This window comes from Ceratosolen solmsi, unplaced genomic scaffold, assembly GCF_000503995.2.
Source record: "Ceratosolen solmsi marchali unplaced genomic scaffold, CerSol_1.0 scaffold23, whole genome shotgun sequence".
Taxonomy (NCBI): domain Eukaryota; kingdom Metazoa; phylum Arthropoda; class Insecta; order Hymenoptera; family Agaonidae; genus Ceratosolen; species Ceratosolen solmsi.
Window position 1 is genome coordinate 3,875,614 of NW_011948430.1, and position 16,846 is coordinate 3,892,459.

The 16,846-nt window shown below is 28.7% G+C and overlaps 2 protein-coding genes across 2 annotated transcripts in view; one reads left to right on the forward strand and one right to left on the reverse strand.

The window, feature by feature from the left end:
• Positions 1–299: 299 nt before the first annotated feature.
• LOC105364041 (coagulation factor IX) lies at positions 300–15,450 on the forward strand. Its single transcript, XM_011501888.1, has 10 exons — positions 300–372; positions 12,180–12,270; positions 12,628–12,755; positions 12,824–12,928; positions 13,408–13,532; positions 13,612–13,742; positions 13,901–14,091; positions 14,314–14,448; positions 14,524–14,748; positions 14,909–15,450. The coding sequence occupies exons 1-10, from the start codon at positions 328–330 to the stop codon at positions 15,203–15,205; spliced, it is 1,473 nt and encodes a 490-aa protein (XP_011500190.1). The 5' UTR covers positions 300–327; the 3' UTR covers positions 15,206–15,450.
• Positions 15,451–15,812: 362 nt separating this feature from the next.
• Positions 15,813–16,846, reverse strand: part of nudC (nuclear distribution C, dynein complex regulator) — a 68,727-nt gene continuing 67,693 nt past the window's right edge. The window contains exons 6-7 of the mRNA XM_011501892.1: positions 16,026–16,228; positions 15,813–15,891 (exon numbers count right to left, since the gene is read on the reverse strand). Coding sequence (XP_011500194.1) covers positions 15,840–15,891; positions 16,026–16,228 — 255 coding nt within the window. The 3' untranslated portion in view covers positions 15,813–15,839. The remainder of the gene's footprint in view (positions 15,892–16,025; positions 16,229–16,846) is intronic.

Genomic DNA, 16,846 nt, shown 5'->3' on the forward strand with positions numbered 1-16,846 from the left:
AGCCTCGGACAGCGGGGAGGCTAAGGGTCCCGGCAGGAGCGCCGGCGCTCATCGGCGCTCGACGGCCGCATCGGCGTCGGCTTCGGCGGCCGTTAGTCCGGCTCGGGCTCCTCCTGGGTGCGAGAGCCCGGTCTCGCGTATTTATAGACGGCGATGGTCGGCGCCCCGGCGTCGGCGCGCGCACCCAGTCTCCCCCCGGCGCTCGCCGCGGCCGCAGCACCACCGCCACGGGCCCCGGGCCCGGCAGTTGTAGCGGCGGCGCGAGGCCCGCAGCATCATGCCGCGATGCGTCCAAGCCGAGCCCCGGGAGCCAAGCTCCCCGACATCATGATCGGCGTACTGCTCCTGGTCCACGTCGCCGCGGAGCCGACGGTGAGTAGCGAGCCCCCGATCCGGTTTACGTAACAACTCGTCGTGGATGCCGTCGTGGATGCCGTCGTGGATGTCGTCGTGGATGCCGTTGTGGATTCCGTCGTGGATGCCGTTGCGGATGCCGTCGTGAATGACGTCGTGAATGCTGTCGCGGATGTCGTCGTGGATGCCGTGGTTGATGCCCTCGTGGATAACGTCTAGGGCCGAGCGAGGGCCTCGCGGCCACGAGGTTACGCCGCCAAGAGCTGCCGAGGCGACTCACCGGAAAGTCCGAATTCCGAATAAAAGTTGTCCTCCCCGGACCCGAGCCTCCGTCCTCGGCCCGCTCCTGCACCATACCTTCCCCTTCTTCCCTCCCGCCACACTCGCCCTCGTCGCCCTCATCGCCGACGCGCGCGCTCCCTCCCTTCTACCTCCGCCACCTCTCACTTCCCGTCCTTTCTCTCCTTCGCTCTCCTCCACACTCTGTCGATCCTTCCTTTCATGGTCCGTGTACAATTGCTTCCTTCTCTAATTAATAAAACCACTTGCGACCTGCGCTCGGGCCTTTTTCTATTATACATTTAAGTGCCACGCAAGAACAAACGCGCTCGTTTGCTTTTCATTTCGCTCCTTCCAAAGTTAACTACTAACCGGACGAACGTTCGAGCTGCCTTGTCCTGGGCTCGTACTCAAAGGACCAATAATCTGCTGCTTCCCAACAAAGTCTCAATCTCATAAGTATATATTCATTTTTCATATTTAATGCAACTCGTCATTGAGCATCTCGACATTTAATCAACACGAGTATCGCGTACAGGGAACAGTGTGACCAAGTTTAATATGTTTAATGCGAAATGAAAACCTAATGTTGACACGATGATACCATTGACTTGATAGACATGTTTTTATGCCGAATGTAGTTTTCACTACTATACTTGCCTTACACATATTTTCTCCGCTTATTTATTTACAGATTTCTTTTTTGTGTAAGGTTACACTTTTCTTAAATTTGGCTATACTTGGAAGAAAGATGATTAATTTTGGCAAATTAGTTCAATTTAACTTACGAAATCTATCCATATTTGTTGTTTCAAGATGTGTTATAAATACATACATATATATATATACATATATATATATATATATATATATATATATATATATATATGCATATATACATAAATTGCGTCTAAAACTAATCTGGCATGTAATGATCCGCGGTCGAAATATCCGAAAACAAGTGTGCGACAGAGAAGGAGGCCCTGTATAAATAGTTTTTCATTGCTCTTCAATTGCGAGCAAAGCAAACCCGGTTGTACAAAATGCCAATATAAAAATTTTAATTTGTTTTTTAATTATAAACTTAACGTAGATTACGACAGATGCAAAGATATAAAAAAAAAAAAATAATGAAAAAAAGAAAGAAAAAATAATACAACCTCCTTTAATACTTCTTTATTTTATTTGCGACTTGCCCTACATTAAACATACAAGCTATGTTTGTATCATATAAATATAAACTTTACAATCAGGCACGCTAATTTTTAACCCAGATAACGATAACGTAATTTGAAGAGAAAAAAAACAACAAGTGAGATAAATATTATTTTCAAAATAAAAACGGGGCTATCACAGTTTACGTGTTGGATAAATTCGGAGAAAATGTCAAATGGAATTTGGACTTGTAAGTGAAAGTCGAGAAAGAAAGATTTATGTGAACATGTCCATTTCAACATAATTAATAATGTCCAGGATATTAGTGTCCACCTGCTCGTGGCTATTTTTCAATCCAATTTTGGCACTTGGGAGCCCAAGTGAAGTTGGTAGGTGCCACGTGTACACATGCTACACAAGTGGAATATCAGTCACTCGATGTGTTTATCACTGTTCCCAATGGCTAGAGTAAAGGTACATGTGCGCCTTAGCTAGTAGATTTTTCTACAAAGTGCTCGAGACGATTTCGGTCGTCACTTTTGGTAGTCTTTGCTGCGACTGTGAGATTTTAACTTAGAAAAGGGAGCACACATGTGAAAACTTATGACGTGGCCGCAAATTATCCTGGAAATTGATGGGATTGAAAATGATCCGAAAATAAACATATTTAACAGAACCAGATGTAACTGGTCTACAGCACTGCTTGATGTATTAAACGATTAACAATTCGCCGAATGTTTTGCTATATTAGTCGAGTAAGTGAACTTTTCGTTGGTGTATTTGTGACGTATATTCACATTGAGCTGCTTATTGTCAATGATAATTTCTCTGTAATTGTCCGTTGTACAATTTTTAATGTTACTTCGGATTATACTCTTTAATGCAAATGCAATTTTGCGTACATTTTGAAAGGCACTGGGATTTTTATTCATATTGATTTCATTTTTTAAAGTAGCATGGACACCTTGTAATACTTTCTTATTGAGTAAATTCTTCTAATTTTTTTTTTTTTTTTTTTTTTTTTTTTTTTTGGTCATGACTGAAATGTAATCTGTAATTATTTTTATTTAAAAAAATATTTCGGTTCATGTAAAATCAGAGTTTATATCACATAACGTGTGTTGCTTGATACATTTTTATATTATGCTCAGACGATTATCAAACATTAAAAAAAGTTTTTCAAATTTCAAAAAAAAAAAAAAAAAAAAAAAAATAGAAATCAAGAAACATTAGCGACAGAATTATCACGATTTTATTTGTTATAATTATAACAATTTTTATTATACTTCAGTTAGTATTTCAATGAAATAAAAAATATAAATATATATATGAATTATGCTAATGAGATTAATCTTATTTTACATTTTGAATAATACTTGTATTCTTGATACATTGATATCTCAAAATGATAAATTTAAAGTGACACTCATCGTGCATTGGAATTAAGCAATATAATTTGTAATTTCATTATCACTTCTGTAATGAATGGTATAATTTATTTTGGTGAAAATTTTGGTGAAATAATTATTATTTTCACGAAGCCACTAAAATATTCTATATAGACCAAATTTATAGGAATAATGATAAGGACTAAGATAGCATTTGCCTTTGCCTTTTATGGAAACAACATGTACTGTTTGTTATAAAACATATTCTAAAACACGTGACAATGATTTTTTAGTCCTTTTATTAAAATATCAATAACATATAAAACATATTTTTTTAGCAAATGAAGAAATTAAATATGCTTCATTTAATTAATCATAACTAATACTAAAATCTTCTTAAATATTTAAATAAAATAAATTATTAAATAAACATTTTATTCTCGAGTAATGAAGCATTAAAAAAAACCTCTAAATTATTCTCTTAATGTGATATGATTGATTTTCAAAAATAAGAAGGAACTGTTGAATAAACATGTACGCATAAAATTTGCAGAATTACAAAGCCGTAAACATACTCGTGTTTGTAAAATTCTACAACATCCTGATTTTATATTAGTTATTAACTACTTTTATCCATTAAATTTAAATTTATGCCATTAATATTTATATTCCAATATTTTACTTTAATTCAGAATATCAAATAATTCTTCATCACTTCAAAACTCAATAATCATAGAATATTCTTTAAGTGAGTATAAAGTACTTCGTTTGATTCATAATATATTTGTTTTTGTATTAAACTATTTGTAAGTAATATGCTTATAATGTTCGATGAAATTAATGACAATTCTATTTATTTACCTACACAGATCATTTTGAAATATTCGCACACTCTGAAATACATAATGAGAATTAAAAATTTTTATCATTTTCATATGCTCGACAAAATTTAATTTTAATTAATATTTATAAATCTCGGGAAATGCCACGTTCAAGTGTTAGGGAATTATTAACTTTTTGGAATATATATTATGAATAATATTGATTAAAAAAACATACAAATTCATTAACTGATTTCCAATATGGAATTAGTAAGATATTTTGTGAAATATTAGAAATAGATTTAGTAATCTCCTTTTTCTCTAAGTTATAATTCTTTATAGGTCTTAGGAATATATTTATTAATGATTTTAACTTTCTTATTACGTCGTTATATTCTTAAACGATTTGTCAGACTATCAGAAATTTACTTTTTGGAAGAGATAAATATTGTCTAAATATTTAATTATATTTATTGAAGTACTTCTATTTATCCTGAATGATAAAATATTATTTTCAATTAAAATGCTATTAACCGATATATTAACAGTCGTATTAATAGCTATTTTAATGCTTATATGGAATCCAGTTTTATGAGAATATGACTTTGCCAACCCGTAAACTTGACATCTGTAATCTATTTTAAGTTAGCATAAAACCTTGTAAGTATTCCCGGCAATTTTTTGTTCTATTTGTAATTCTTTGCAGTTACTATCTTGTACATGTATGCTTAATATTGCATCGATCTTTTACTTTATGAATGTGAAAGGTTTCATTTATTTTATATTAAACTGTTTTTTATTGCTTTGTGAAATTCTTAATATATTTTAATAAGCTGTTTTTCATATTATGTCTTTAAGTTAATTAATTAATTATATAAGTCATCGTTATATCATTAAGATTATTAGAGCAATGTAATATTAACATTTTTGTTTTTATCATTGGTTTTTTTTTTAATATTATTATTAAATTTCACTTTTACCTTTTGAAAATAATGTAATTTAAACTACTTTATGTTCTAATAGGCATCACATAAGATAAATGCATCATTATTTAAATATGACTTTTTCTATAAATTAATTGAATTAGAAAATATTAATATCACATTTTGTATTATTTATGCCTCTTATATAATATCATTAGTTTTGTTAAATGGTGTTTTGATTTACTTTGGCCAAAATTAATATTTTTATTTATTCCTATATACTTTTATATATTCAATTCATATATAGTATTATTTAATTATTTCAATTATTTATTATTGTTATAAAACTCATAAATGCTCGATTAGTTAAAACGGAAGAATAATTATGTTTAAATAGATTAATAGAATAATTAAATTAAATAATTAAATATAATAGAATAATTAAAAAAATGTTCTTATATTTTAACGTTCAACTAGATAAAATTATTTCTTATCATTTGATAATTGGGGATCCCGTTTCTATAAATGCGATTACCTACAAGTGTACATTTTTAATTATCAATACTTTTATTAAATATTTGCTAATCTATATAGATAATGCTTTTTCATAAATTTTGAATTGTTTTATAATATTTTATGAATAGATTATTTGTAAATTCGAATATTTTTTCAAACACATTTGTAAGTTTACAAAATTTAAATCTGCAAACTCATGATCACTTAAGCTCTGAGGAGTTACGAAACTTGTCCCTACAGTTGCGATGTACTTGTCATTTTACTTTATTCTTGTTTAAGAAGAATCTTATAAATATAATAAAATTCGTCCTATTTGTGCCTTTCATCTTGAAATAAAATCTATAGTGTATAGTTACAAAGTAGTAATTGTAGTTTAGAATTCGATCTCACACTAATTTGTAAAATTTTCTACGTTTTATTAAGTCATAATAACAACAGTATGATTAATTAATTGATAATAAATTAAAATCGTCGTATTATTTAAAATGTTGTTTATTTAAGTAATAAATTTAAGTTATATATTATTTCATACAATATTAATGGCGTTCAATAAAAATAACCGATTGTTCAATAATACTATAATATACTTAGGATATTACTTATTTCCATTTGTAAACTAATATAATTAAAATAGTTAATAATTATATTGTTGAGATATTAGAGGTAAATATTAAAAATAAATATTAAAATAGTTGTAATTTTGAACAAAATTAAACTATCATTTCAAAAAGAATTATGCTAAATCTATAACAATATCATGTTCTTGTATATAATAAATAAAAATTATGTACAAATTATTTAATGATGTTTATAATAAATGAGCTATAATTTGATTTTATATGTATGCTATATCGATGTTACGGACTGTTCGTAAATAACATCCTATCATTTATAATAATCCTATAACTACTAATAATAATTATACTTGCAAAGTAATTAAGAGAATAATTTTCGTAATTATCGCACCTAATACTTATTTTTTGTGATATAATTACAAAAATACACTTTAAATTTATCCAAATGTTATTCTATTTTTATGGAAGACGTTATGATTTATTTATATATATATATATATATATATATATATATATATATATATATATATATATATTTTTTTTTTATCATTAAGCTTGATTAAACATATAATTTCTCAAATATTTATTAAGCTATTGTTCTTTAATATTTATACGAATTTATATGTGTCTATATATGCGCTTACATGCGTGTATTTTTTCTTTCCATTCGGTTGGTGCTAACAGCCACAGTTTCTTTTTTTAGAAAATTTCGGTTAATTCACTTCAATGATTACGAACTATTCAAGTATTTATTTCAAAAAAATTATTCTAGGTATTTGAGTAAAGTAATTAAAAATATAAAAAGTCATAATATTTCATAATTATATTATTATTATAAATTGATTCTAGTAGAATTGGAGTGATTATTCGTATGGTGTGCCTTGATTGCGTATGTTATAATTTTTAAAATAATTTTGAAGAATCTTGATCAAAATCTTACATTAAACAGAATTCGCTTAACATAATTTTAATTTGAATACCACATTTCATCAACTGATAAAATCAGCACACATCAAGATTTCAGTACTTCGTATATTTTAAAATCAGAATTCTGAAAACAAATATTAAAGGATGTTTATAGTTATTTTATTATTTGATTTTTATGAAACCTTACGAAGTATAAAGCAATATTTCAGTTTAAATATAATTATAAATATCATTGCTAGTAATAAAACATGAAATTAACTTAACTAAATAGTAGGAAAATACCTAATTTGACAGTACTTAGTATTAAAAAAAAAAATCTTGATATATTGGATTCTAGAAAGTTGTAATACTCAATAAAATGTTATGCATATAACTGTGGATAGTTTTACTAAATAGTTCTCTACTGTCATTAAAATACGCTAAATTATGGATATAGTGGGAAATAGGCCTAACTGCAAATACTTTCGCTCATAATCTTGATCGTAAGTTATAAAGCTTTCTCAAAAAGAAGTGAATGAAAGGATGAAAGAAGCTTCGTAAAATTTATCTCAATAAATATAAAATTTCAAAAAAGTCTGAAGAAAGTGCAACACGCATATTGTATTACTCTGAAATAAATGACTTATCTGTAAATTTAATAAATTACTTCCGCTCCCTCATAAATATTATCTTAAGTTTTAATCACATTTTTCAATGTTACATTTTCCTATTCGATTAATATAATAACTTAAATACCAGTAAATAGATTCGAAATCATTTTAAATTAAATCTATGGTTGATAATATATTTCAGTAATTTTTATTCGAGTTATAATGACCTATTTAAGCATTCCCTAAAAACATTAATATTATTCTAAATATGTGAAATGATAAATATTAACCCGCATATTTACCGTGACTTACTGAAAGCACAACATCTTATGAAATAACTTTTTCTGAGCTAATAATCGATGACGTTTCATACGATTTTTTAATTTACACGTTAGTAAAAGCACTAACCTACGCCATATTACACTATGTATAATTGGTAATTTTTATATTATATTCCCTATCATCTCTTTGATTGAACATCGAATATAAGACATTTAACTTGATATTTCTCTCTATTATAATTAAAACATTTTTGTTGAGTATTTGAACTGTTGCATAATGAAATTGTATATAGTAATTTCTCATGTGATTCAAACTATCATCTACAAGTTAATATAGTAGAATTATAAAGTTCAATTCATTTTGTTCATTTAAATGTTGAAATAATTAAATAATTTGTAAAAATAACGAAGTCCTTTATACTAAATTAAATTATTTTAAAAATCAAAGGTATAGGTAGATAATTCATATATTTACGTGAATAATCGATACATGTTGAGTGTCTAAAGACATTAATTCGACGAAATGTTGAAAGTCTTGCTCCCGGAAATTTAAAACGATTTATTGAATTTTTTAAACTTTTTAAATATCAGCGCTAAAAACAGATTATTACCAAATTTGTCGAATTTAAATATTTTTCGTAATTTACATAATCCTAAAGTCATTTGCGTTTTCTTTTTCGTATAATATTACAATTTCAACTATTTCATAATATTAGAAAAATCTGGTTTTTAATATCAAATTGGAGCGACATCAATGTTTCATTTATGTTATGCATCTTTCTTCATTGATATAGAAATTCACTCTGCATTAATGTACATAGGATTTCTGAATAAAATCTTAAAAAAATTGTTTTTAATTCGAAACATAAGAGAGGAATAAGTTACCAAGTTTTGTCTATTTTTACGATATAAATATAATAATAAGATTCTCGTTTAAAAGATTTACATTATGTAGAAAGTGTATGTAATTTATAAGATATTCTTGAATTTTTGAATGTTTAAATGATTAAATGCTGTTTTAACTGATACTACGATAGTCGATGACGATTCTAAAAAGTTTATATAAATATAAATACTCATAAATACTAATTATTACTAATAAATTTATGAAAAATAGCAATTAATGTAGATAAATGTCTGTGAAATATGCAAAATTTGTTTGTAAATTAAATAATGAATTTAACGTATATTCCAATCACGTAGTATTGCAATAACATTTTAATATGTACTATGCACTTCACTTGAAGTTGCATTGTGCGTTCCTAATGTACTTGCATAACAAGACATCCACGGAAAAATCCATTAAATGTTTATTGTTTTGGAAAGTCAGTGAATTAGTAAATTAACATAAGTAATTCTAATATTTTCACACACTTTTGCAAGTAAATAATTTATATAAACATTATAAATAATATAGATAGATAAGAACATGAAATGATTAGCCTTAGCACATATTTACTTTCGGAAAAATGGCTTATGCTTATTTTAATAATAAAAAAAATAATAAAAAAAAAATAAAAAAAAAAATACAGTATTTGATAAATAAATATCTAATCTTAAACTTCCGTAGCAGCGCAATGCAATACAAATATGTACACCTAAGCTATTTAAAACTAGTTTTAATAAATATTAAAGTCTTGCTTCGAGCGAGCTGATTCGAGCGAATCGATTTTTTTAGAATTATAAGACTCCAAGTCCGTTTAAAGCAATGAGCGATAGAGATAAATTTTGAAATAAAATATCCCCTCTTTATTGTCAATTATAAAAGTCTACCTTAGGATAAGGAAGCTGAAAATTTTTACGTTTTTGCCAGTTAATTGCGTAGGCAAAGTTACTCCCAATGTAATTTTATCCTCTCATTGTGGTTTAATAATTCTATAAGATTAAAAAAATATTTATTATTTATTTCGCAATATACAATAAGCCGTCTTCCCTCGATCTATCCACATGATCGCCATTCGCAAGAGAGCAATATCGACTTGCCATTATTAATCCACTTTGTCATCGATATTACACAAAAATCCATATTTTTGGCAAACGCTTGCAAAAGCAAACTCGCTTTACGATTACCGAGGCGCAATTGTAGCAATGATACGATACATTACTTCAAGGTAATATCTCCGATAAAGCTTGCGTCGCGAGCCAACACGACACCGTTGCAACATCAAAAATAAAAACATCGGTGCGCAGAACATAGGCGTTGGATGATGGTGGCCCTATCATAACAGCGTCGTCGGCGTTTCAGACCTGGGAGCCTCGTCTCCGCGGGCGGCTTCTCGGCTCTCCTCCTGCCGCACTCGGAATTTTGCAGGATCGCGCCTGTTCGTCGCGGCATTGCGTGCTTGCGCAACTCGGTAGCCGTTGCTCCCATTTACGAGCTCGATTTTTATTTAAGCGCCGCTTCCCTGTGCCGCTCTGCGTGGGAGTTGACGCGCTTTCCCTTGAGCTCGACTACGGGCGGCGGCAGCCCGTCTCCTGGATTAGGCGCGACCGAGCTCCACGATGATTTAATCGTGTGGGCTGCGTTTGCTCTGCACTTCTTTCCCTTTTTGCTTTCCGTCCGAATGACGGCGTCGTTTACCGATCGAGCCACTGCACGCGCTCTCGCTCTTGTCGTTGGCGAGGAATGCTACGCCCGAGTACCTTTCCCGCGCGTTTGCGCTCGATCAACCTTGACATATTACTTGCGCACTCCCGATTGCTCTATTTGGGCCGAAGGATCCGCGTTTGGGTAAAGCCTTTCGGTACGAGCGATGATGACCCCCATTACGACGAGACTCTAACCGCCGAACAATATAAAAAAAAGCTGCACTAGAAGTATTTAGTGTAAAGTCTACTATAATGGACATTAATTCAATGCAGTGAGAGGTAATATTTGTCTTATATTTCGAATTATTTTCATGAATTTATCGATATTTATTATTGCCTTCAACGACTTTAAAGCCATGATATATTCACTGTTTATTGTGGACAAATTTATACTATAAGAATACTTACTGTACCAAATGTAATACAAACAAAATACATTATTTTCGAATTTTACTTAAATACAGAATTAAATTTTGTTTAGTCATGTGATCGGGCAATAAGTCAAAAGTCTCATATTAATAATACCTCTTGTAGAAGTTATTGACTTATCATATTTAAATATTTTCCATTTAACAACTACAATTATTCTATCGAATAATTAAGATAATTAAACGCGTAATTCAAATTTACTGTATATTATTACGAGGGTGTGCATAAAATTATATAACATTACATTGCATTCCTACGGGTATTCGAAGGTGCAGCAGAAAATTGCCATTTAGTTCTTTCAATTATATGTAATTTAACTTGAATAGATATATTACGACTATTCATTCTTAATTTATTTGGCGCAATTTATTTTGAGTCTAGCAAAACAAATTGTACCTATAGCCTAATTGCAATAAAATTTTAGTATTTCGTTATTAAAAATCGATATCTTAAAAATTATACAGAATCACAAAATATTATGAAATTTCAATAAGTTATTAATATTTCATTATAAATTTTATTATTACGAAAATATATGATGATGATTAACATTATCGGATAAATAACTAATAACATAATTAATACGTTTTTGAAAATGGTATTGTCGCATATGTTTATTCTGCTTTCTGTAATATTGAAAATTCCCGAGTACAATATAAAGATAAATAGTCAGTCTTTTATATATATATTAATTATATATTATAATATATAATATAATATAAAATTAAAGAAAACATTCTAAGGTTTCAAGCGTAAATTATTCATTAAAACGCTTATCCAATAATGTTACGTATCATCGAAAACATGATTGTAGAATAAAAATGATGTCATTATAAAATAAAAAATATATCAGAATTAACAATAAACACAATTTGATAAAAATTTTCAACTTTGTATTTTAAGATTTTATTTTATAATTAAATAAATTATTTTCAATAATAAAATTTAACAGGCTTTTAGTATTTTTTAAATTCACTGTAATTATTATAGGATTGGAAAGTAGAAAGAAAACAATTTACAATTGAATGCAGAAGGAACGTGCTTATTTGATTTTTAATAATGCAAAATTATTCATAAAATTATTCAGTTGTAGAATCAGTTAAAATGGAATGATCGATAATTCAATATAATACTAAAAAATGTATTGAAATTATCATGCACACAAATACACGACTAATATTGAATTTTTTTAAGCCATTTTTGGTTTATTTAGTTTATAAATTTCATTTTATTTAGTTAATAAAAGAGCATGTGGTTCGAGTATCTTAAACATATTAAAATTAAATGAATAATCATAATTATAAAAACGTATATCATGTAATTATAAAAGATTATTCTTTTTATATTCGCAGAATCTCCAAAAATCCCTTATTTTGGAACATAAATTACGGCCAGTTTATAAGCAACAAAAGCATACTACATATAAGAATTTTCTAAAAAATGGTAAGTCATAGTAAAAATTTCAATTTAATGAATTTATAATAATAAAATAGCTCTAAAAAATTACCTGTAATTGAACATGGGATTAAACCTGTATTAAACATGTAATTAAACCTATAATTAAACATTAAATATGGGAATTGAATCTCTGTTAGTCGAAAAACAAATGTAAAGACAAGACAGTTTTATCTTTTCAAATACCGTAAATGCAAGCTGGTTTGCTTATGCAGCATTCCAAATGTAATTTTAAACTTTTATATAAAAATTTCAGAAAAATAGAATTTTGTAAGTCTTTTAGTTTACGTATTTTCTTAATGCAAAATTACTACATAAAATTAATTTAAATTATGAACCTTTCAGTTCAAGATACGTCAGAAATAGTTGAATTTACAAGTTGGAGTGACTGGTCCGTTTGCGACAGATATTGTTTTCAAAATCGTGTAAAGAAATGTCGAGTAAGAAAAAAATGCGGCAATACTATAATGAAAGTAAGTAGTTGATTAATTATTTTTAATTTTTATCGAATATATTGTATAATAAATAATCCGATTTTTAGGAGGAACGCAATTGTACTCACGAAGGAATAGGAGGACGCGCAACATGCAAACAGCATCAACAAAGATTAGCTCGTCGAAAAGCCCGGCGATTTCGAATTGTACAGGTATAAATAAATAAATAAATAAATATATATATATATATATATGTTCATAGATAGATGATTTATTACAATCAAGTTTATTATTAGTATGCGTTAAAATCAATATTTTAATAAATGGATGTATCATTATATGATAAGATATACTTTGTGTGGAAAAGCAGTCTGTGAAATAATTTAAATTACACATACTATAATAAATTGACAACAATATTTTATAATATAGTTTTATCAATTTGAAAAATATCATTATATACAAAATAACAGCATATAATTCAAAATAATTTAAATTTAAAAGATCAGGTGACTTGTACTCACACTTTTTACTTACACTCATGTTAATAGTTTATAAGACTGCATATGTGTGAAAGTATTTAATATCTTAAAATGAATAAATGCATTTACTTAAGTATTTAAAGTAACTTTATGTATAACGTTTAAAGCTATGATAATTTTCGACTTTATAATAATTAAATACTTTATAGATACCTGAAGAAGCTAAACCGCGGCATGGACGTGGTAAAAATAAAGAGGATTGGTTCACTGGACACTACGGTAAATGGAGTAAATGGTCTCCATGTACGAGATCTTGTACGACTCAACGCCACAGGTAATACACATTTGTATTTTCATGTATGCATATATATTTTTATTTTATTAATTATATTCAATAATAATTGTATCTATAGATGGTGTAGAATACCTGGTTTATGTTGGAAAGATGTGATTCGCCAAAGTGCCTATTGTTATATTGAAGGAAGTTATTGCCAAAGGTGGATTCGACGAAAAATTCGTGATAATTATGAAGATTTTAGTAATGGTAAATTAAAATTTTGTTACGCAATAATAATAAAAAGATGGAGTTTTCTAGTTATTTTTTTTTTTTATCAATTAATCTCCGCGATTCATACTAAAAGTACAAATTCATAACCACAATACAATGAATGCTATTGTTAAAGTAATTATGTGTCTGTGTAGATTTAATGGTAGACAAATATGACGTTAATATAAATGGTATTGATAATTCGACCAGTGTCGACGAAGATGTATGGAAATGTGGGATTTCAAAGAAGAATTCAAGACTGTCGTATTTTACGAGAATTATTGGTGGTCGTCCAACTGCTCCTGCCAGTTGGCCATGGCAAGTTGCTGTTTTGAATAGATATGGAGTGAGTAATTTTTAATCGGATCGAGTGGAAATATTTATTAATTTCTTACAATTTATTATTTATATATTTTGAATATGTAAAGTGGCTCGCACAAGTAATAAGACAAAAAATATTAAATCAAATGCACTATTTCTTTTCGTTTTATAAGAATTCTGAACGCAGCTCATTATAATTTTATCTCGAATAGTTTACAAATGAAATAAGTAAAACAATTATTTTCAGGAAGCTTTCTGCGGCGGAACTTTAGTTTCTCCCCGTTGGGTGTTAACTGCTGCCCATTGTGTTAGAAAACGACTTTCCGTTCGCATAGGAGAATATAATCTTTTAATTAAGGAAGGAACTGAAATTGAATTACGAGTATGAATAACATTACAAGACAATAGTAATTTTAATAAAATACTATGGGATATTAATGACGCGCTTTTGTTATAGGTCGATTATGCAGTAACTCATCCAAAATATAATGCACATACAGTTGATAACGATATTGCTTTATTGCGTCTACCAATTACGCTGACACCTTCGGATTCTAGAGGGATAGCTTGTCTGCCAACTCCTTGGCAAGATTTACCTAATGATCAGTTGTGCACAATTATTGGATGGGGTAAAGCCAATGCCTCGCACGAATTTGGCACGGACGTTCTTCATGAAGCCAGGGTAAGTAACCAAAATTATTTTAATAGAACTGAATATGTCGAATGAATACATAAAACTATAATGAATTTTTAAAACAATTTTAACAAATAAGTATTTGACCTTACTTTTTTTTATAAAAAAATTATTAGAAAGTAACGAATATAAATTAATTTTGTTGCAGATACCAATAGTGTCTGACAAGATATGCCGTAATGTGTATGTTGATTACAAAATTACTGGCAACATGTTTTGTGCTGGTTACCGACGAGGACGAATGGACTCTTGCGCTGGTGATAGTGGTGGTCCATTACTTTGCAGGAATCCTGAGAAAACCGATCATCCTTGGACAATTTTCGGAATAACTAGTTTTGGCGAAGGCTGTGGAAAGCGTGGAAAATACGGGATCTATGCCCGCTTATCTAATTACGTCCACTGGATTACTAAAGTTATTAAACAGACAGATGCCTATGCGATTTAAAGATCATAAATAAATGTACAACCCATTTTTAATTTATAAAAATATTAGCAACTTTACAATGCTAGTAGATTGTATATTTACCACAAAGTCGATATTTTATAAATCGTAATTTATTTTTTAAGAATAAACAGTTTTATTATGTAAGAATAAGCTGATTAAATTAGCCTTTTAAAGTTGCTTTCATTAATATTTTTTGTGAATTTACATGACCTGTACTGGACCAAATAATTTATAAAATCAAAATGTTTTTAATAACAGTATAATCTTCTCGACTTAAAAACGAAAAATGAATGTGTTATTATTTTTTGTATACGCTTTTTCATAAATATAAAGACCTAATCAATAATATATTAACTATGATTAATTATCCTCATTACATTATATTATAAATTTATACACAAATACAACAAATTTAACATCGACTATTTAATTATCTAGCTTAATGTTTTCTTTCTGCTTTTATTTTGTATAATAAAAAATCATTAAACAAAAGGAATACAATCGATAATGCAGTTATTGGAAAAATTAATAAGTACATTTATATATAATAGGATTAAATTATTTCTTATTGAGTGTTGAATAATGGTTGTGATAAATTAATTATGCATTGGGCGAATGTTTTGAAATATACTTTTTAATTAAATTTACATTTTGAAAAATCCATTTCGGGATGTTGCTCCATGAATCTAAAAATAAATAAATAGTTAAATTTAGAAAATACATCAATTATAAGTAAAGCAAGTAATGTAAAGGTAAATCGCTTTTTATTAAATTAATATTGACTCATTCCTCGTATAAGCGAATTTTATTAATAACTTACTTTTTGATAACGTCTTGTTTCTTTTGTTCATCTGATGTGGGCAGTCCAAGCTCCTTCTGGCGCTGATCGTACATCATTTTCTCAACGAGACCTCGAGTTTCGCCATCAAGATCAGAAAGCTTACTTGGCTCTGGATTAACTTTTTTCGTACTAATTTCGGGATCACTTGTTACAACATTTGCCCACCATTGCATCTTGTTTATCTAAAATAATTTCAAAAGTTTAGGAATTAATATGATTAAAAAAATATTCTGTAAATAGTTATTCCAACAATTAATAGATTTTATGCACATATCGATAGGATTTTAAACGTAGTAATCTTTCAACATTTATTTTCTTTATTTATTTATAGCTATTAATTAAGCGAATGCATTTAACTCGAATGTTACTATGTATATTTTAAAATCATAACATTTCACTCGTGATAATATTATATATATATATATATATATATATATATATATATTTTTTTTTTAAATAAAGTAACCTAATTTTATATAGCCATGTTAAGATCTATTAAATTTCTTTACGAGAAAATAGTAAAATTGTCTACTTTATTAAATATTATTTTAATTTTTCAAATAATAATATTAAGTACCAAATGTATGTCTATAAAGAACTCAGCTAGTTAAATAAAAATAAAAAGATTCAATTTACATTATAGAGAAATATTTTTTAATTGTGTGAACAATGTATATATATATACGTATAATGACTAATTTGATAAAATGATTTCAGATCCATTATATATAGAATTTTATATAATTTATTTATAGTGTAAGTTTTATACTTTCACTATATACAATTTATAATTACTAATA